The sequence below is a fragment of the Sinocyclocheilus rhinocerous genome, unplaced genomic scaffold (assembly GCF_001515625.1).
Source record: "Sinocyclocheilus rhinocerous isolate Xijiao unplaced genomic scaffold, SAMN03320098_v1.1 scaffold185, whole genome shotgun sequence".
NCBI lineage: Eukaryota > Metazoa > Chordata > Actinopteri > Cypriniformes > Cyprinidae > Sinocyclocheilus > Sinocyclocheilus rhinocerous.
Genome location: NW_015662163.1, coordinates 2,260,129 through 2,265,734, shown reverse-complemented (window position 1 = coordinate 2,265,734; position 5,606 = coordinate 2,260,129). Strand labels below are relative to the sequence as shown.

At 37.7% G+C, this 5,606-nt stretch overlaps 1 protein-coding gene across 3 annotated transcripts in view; it reads right to left on the bottom strand.

Annotated features, from left to right (window-relative positions):
- The window catches only part of man1a1 (mannosidase, alpha, class 1A, member 1), a 144,157-nt gene that overhangs the window by 78,573 nt on the left and 59,978 nt on the right, over positions 1-5,606 (bottom strand). For all 3 annotated transcript variants that reach the window (XM_016537552.1, XM_016537555.1, XM_016537553.1), the window contains exon 4: positions 4,061-4,141. In XM_016537552.1, the coding sequence (XP_016393038.1) occupies positions 4,061-4,141 (81 nt within the window). The remainder of the gene's footprint in view (positions 1-4,060; positions 4,142-5,606) is intronic.

Genomic DNA, 5,606 nt, shown 5'->3' with positions numbered 1-5,606 from the left:
GTTATTTAAAATGTTTTAAATGTAACAATGGTAATTTGATGGTAACATAAAATGATGGTCATTTGAATGATAATTCGTTTTTTTTTCTTTTTCTGTCGTGTAATCAACTAGTTTTCAGTGTCGACTAGTAGGAGCTGTACCGTTTAGTCGACTAGACCCGCACATCCCTAATATATATATATATATATAAATACAACACTGGATTATACTATGCAAACACTAAGGAAAAGAGCAGTCTGGACATACATGTTCATGTCATCCATGACAAAACGCATGAGCTGTAATAAAGCTGGAGGGAAATTAAGTATTTGTGCAGCCATTGATCTCTGTCAAGTTATAGAAAATCTACACAACATATGGGACTTGCCAGGGGTTATGTAAAATGAATTATAGAGCAAGAAAAAAAGATGAAAATCGATATGTGATCCATTAAGGAGTTAAGTGCTGTGTTCTGACAGGTGGCTCTGTCCCAGGCTGCTCACGTCAATGATGGAAAACCATCCGGGCGTAAATAATGTAGGAATGAATCAGCCAGAGATTAATCCTCTCATCGTTCAGGAGAGGAAACCCAGCGCTGGACTAAATCACAGCAAACAACACCAGCTTCTGAAGTCGTCTATGAATGCGGCCGTCCGCTTGGCCTGTGCGTTATGTTATATGCATGCGTATATGCGAAAGGGTAATGAGAAATGGCCACGTTGCCTGGCAGAAGTAGAAACTATATTGATCTGAAGCCTCCCAAGAAAACCTAAACATGTCTACTCTATGCAGATGACGTAGCCATCATCCTCCAGTGATGATTTAGTCATGCGGTGTTCGTGGAATCCAATAATAGGTTTGGTCTCCAAAAGATTACATTTTCCAAAGCCCAGTGAGAATTTAAAGTAGGGGTCGACCGATTATCGGCCTGGCCGATTATCGACGCCGATATTAAGCATTTTTATGATTATCGGTATCGGTCATTTTCAAAACCGATTCGCCGATAAAATAACTTAATTTTGCACAACAATTAATGGAACATTGACCACTGTATAGGCCTATCATGTATGAGGTCTATGCAATGTATTAAAAAAATTATATACATATTTTATATATATATTTGGTGGTCACACCAGATACTGACTGGTTTTCGGACCCCCCCCGGACCCCCCAATACAGTAAAACTGCACATTTTAGAGTGGCCTTTTCTTGTGGCCAGCCTAAGGCACACCTGTGCAATTATCATGCTGTCTAATCAGCATCTTGATGTGCCACACCTGTGAGGTGGATGGATTATCTCGGCAAAGGAGAAGTGCTCACTAACACAGATTTAGACAGATGTGTGAACAATATTTGAGAGAAATAGGCTTTTTGTGTACATAGAAAAAGTCTTAGATCTTTGAGTTCAGCTCATGAAAAATGGGGGCAAAAACAAAAGTGAGGCGTTCATAATTTTGTTCAGTGTATATACACTATATACAGTATATATATACAGTGGTGTGAAAAAGTGTTGGCCCCCTTCCTGATTTCTTATTTTTTTGCATGTTTGTCACACTTTAATGTTTCAGATCATCAAACAAATTATTTTGAGATAGAGTGGCAAAGAGTTTCAGACTTTCTATTTATTTTCTTAATGTACTTGAAACAAGGACGGCTTACCTTTTTTTTTTTTTACTTACTGTGGGAGTACTACACTCAACCAACACCAGGGAAGGCAGTTTTTGTCAGAGCCCTTGTTATTCTTAATTTTGACATTAATTATAATTTTTACACCAGACATATATATCGGTTCAAAATATCGGTTATTGGTCTACTTGATCTGTAATAATCGGTATCGGCATCGGCCTTGAAAAACACATATCGGTCGACCCCTAATTTAAAGCCAGACACATTTACCAAGATCTCACGCTGTGGTTTAACAATGTGAGCGGCTACCTGAAGGCTATCTCCTATAATCAACATTTCTCAGTTCAGGGCACACATTATTATGAAGGTAGGCAGGAGGGCGTCTCATTATCCTGAGTGTGTGAGATTACTACACTGAAGGACTTTCATCAGCGCTGTGCTTGAGTCCTGGACTCTGTGCTGCCCACTTTGTATTCAACCATGTCGTGCCTCCCCCGTCAATACACGGTGATGAAACTAGCTTGCGTCTTGCTGAGAGAACAATAATGTAGTGTTCAAAGATTTATATCGCTGTTAGACTATTCTCAACAAGGGAGATAGCGGAGACCTCCACTGTTATCTGAAACGGTGTTTGACAACCAGCGTTTGGTTTCGTCCCACACCCATCTTGTGTAACCCGTCATACAGAATCTCAGTGTGGGTTGACATATAGAGGTCATCATGTTTCATTAAAAGCTTTGGATTGGGCTGGGCGGTATGATGCTATAATGTGTCAACTGTAGAGATTGTGCTATAGGGTTTGTATGGCGTTCAATAGGCATGAATGCTTTATGTGAGAGCATTAGTGAAATACATTATTCTAGACTTATTCTTTTGTTATAAATTATTTGGCTACACTGTATTTTAAGTGTCCTTGCGACAGTGCAATTGTACATTTAAGTACCTTGAAATAAAGTGTTACCAATAATTTTATCTTGAATAAAAAGTTTCAAATAAAGTTTGAACAATGACTAATTAAATGAATTTAAAATAATTAAATTTATTTTAATACAAATTTAATGAAATTCTAAATGTAGCCTAATAAAATGTCCAATAATTTCCCAAATTAATTTATTTAATTATTCAGCAATATGAACTAATGCATGTTTATTTAATATATAATATACATAGTCTTCAGTGTCACATGATCCTTCTGAAAACATTCTAATATGCTGATTTTGTGCTCAAGAAACATTACTTATTATAAATATTAAAAACTGTTGTGCTGCTTAATATTTTTGCGGAAACCATCATTTTTTATTTATCTTTTTTTTGCAGAATTATTTGGTGAATAGAAGGTTCAAAAGAAGAGCATCAATATAAAACAGAAATCTTATGTAACATTATAAATGTCTTCACTGTCACTTTTGATCAATTTAATGCATCTTTGCTGAATAAAAGAATTGTAACAAAAAAAAATTATATATCTTACTCATATATTCTCCTATTCAAGACCATTAATAAAACATGAAATACAAGTCAACTTTTTAACATCGTACAAGCTCAAGCTTGTTGAGTCATTCCTCCAGGAAAAACAACACGTTACCCATAGGAACTCATCTTTCTTCTGCAGCACTACTAGCACAGCTATTCTGTGCTAGTAGGAGGAAGAGATGTCTGTTCTGCTGAAGGGTCTGCCTTACATCAACACAACCGCACAAGCACAGGCTCGATGAAGCTCACACAGTGAGCCGTTCCCTCTCCGGACAAAGCTCTGTTCCGCACAGCACAAATGAAAGCTTACACGATCACCGAGAGCACATTTGCTGCAGGACACAACGAGAAAGCCCTGAGTATCAGCGGAAAATGCCACTCTTCTGATTTGAATCAGATCCTTCACATTCTGCCAGATGCTGCTGGGAAAATCTAATTTACAGGAGGGGAGATCGGAAATATGAGCAAAGTTCTGCATTAGCCTGATTCAATGAAGCCTTGGAAATGGGCTTTGTGTGTGCGCTTCAGGTCACGCTTGAGAGTCCAACATCTTTTTTTGGTTTCAAAAAGGCTTTCAATTTAGCAGAGTGGGCACAGAGCTTCCTGGATGTGCCGGGATCTCAAAACGAGCTCTAAGTGGGATGGCGTGTGTGTGTGTGTGTGTGTTTGTTTGACTTGGCTCAACGTCTGGGCAAACAGCCGGACCACCGGGACAAGACAGACCTGAGGCCCCTATGGCTCTCCTGAGAGGCCCATTGTGTGCTGCCAGCTATAAATGTCACTGATTTCCAACAGTTTCACACAGAGATTCAAGGAAACTGTCTTTAAACGCGCCGAGAACAAATGCCAGCTACAAGCTTCCAGCTTCCTTCAGGCAGCATGTCAATTATAGCCAGCTTGCATATCAAATCCTTTGGCCATAAGCACATATTCAGTCTGGTAAAACATGAAAAAAACATCTGTACACTCCAGGTTTACATACCTCTTTGCCTGAGAGATAATAGGCGGACAGCAGGCCTCCAACAAAACGGATGTTCACTTCAAAGACGGAGATTTCGGCATTCTGAGGGAATAAAACACAGGAAAACAAAAAGAGGTGAATATTTAAGCTCATAAAAACACAGAGACTGGCTCACCTTGAACTGCAGACTGTAACAATAGCAGGGGAAAATGTGTGAGTACTACAAACACACTTCTCCCTCACACAAATACAAAGAAAGAAAACAATACAACAGAGCTGATAAAGCTCTGCTGGGATTGAGCACGGATACAAACAAGATCCCATAGGAGGGTGAAATCTGAGTGCGGATATTTTCTGCGGATCTGGGAAACCATGGCTGCTGGGGAAAAGGGGATCCTATGGCGCATGCTACATGAACAAAAACATCACTCACAGGATACAGAGCTATAAAGAGAGGATGCTTCTGAGAGTATCTTCAAATAATAATAATAAAAAAAAATCTAATATTTCAACAGAAAACCTCTTTGATGTTATACTTAAGAATATTTACAGCACTATTACATCTGACAATATGATTTCAAATACATAGTTTTATATTAGTGCTTCTTAGACAGGTGGTACACAATCTGGAATTATAAAAAAATAATTAATAATAATAGTAATAAAATATTTTTACTTTACCTGTACAGTATATTTGAAAATATAGCCTCATCTTAATATATAAAATAATCTTTAAATATAAAATAAAATATTTAAATTATCTTATTATTATTATTATTATTATTATAAACATACAAATTATACATTTAATTAGTTATTTTAACAAATTTGAATTGTATACTCACACATTTCTCTATGTTTACCTTATGTCTCATTCCAATTTTAATATACATTCATGTATTTAAGACTCATCATCCACAGCCCATATTTACAGTGTAAATAGGCCTGTCACGATAATTAAATAACCGTCTAATCGCGATTATTTGATCTTATTTGTGCTTTTTATACGACACAAGGGGGAGTCATACACCAAAAGAAACAGAAGAGCACCAGTTTGCTTTTCATGCAATACCGACTAATAAATTACAGAACGTCAAACACTGAGGAATCAAATAAATAAATAAATAAAAGAGAGCCTCCATAACGTAATGTGAGGTAAACAGCAAAGATAAGTTTTTCAAAAATGAAAACAAAAAGAAAAGTAAAACTAACGGTGACAGTGCTTGCATATTTTTTTTCCCACAAGAATACCAGCATGTTCACTTTCTCTGGTTTAAGAAGCGGTCTTTTACTTGACTTTCGCTTGTAAACCATCCATCGTTTCCTCAATATGCGCGTCATGTTTGCTGCATGCACCTTCGCGGTCGTGCTGACGCGGCGAGTATAGCCTACTCTCTAAGCGCTGTTTTGTTATGCTTTCAGTTTCGTTTGCCGTTTGATGTTTCTCATATGCAACAGAAATGTCAGCGCTTATGAGTTGACCAACGCGGTGGTCGCGCCAGTGCAACCGCACACAAAATTTAGTCGCACAGGCAGAAAAAATGGTCGCAGTCTGGAGCCCTGCATA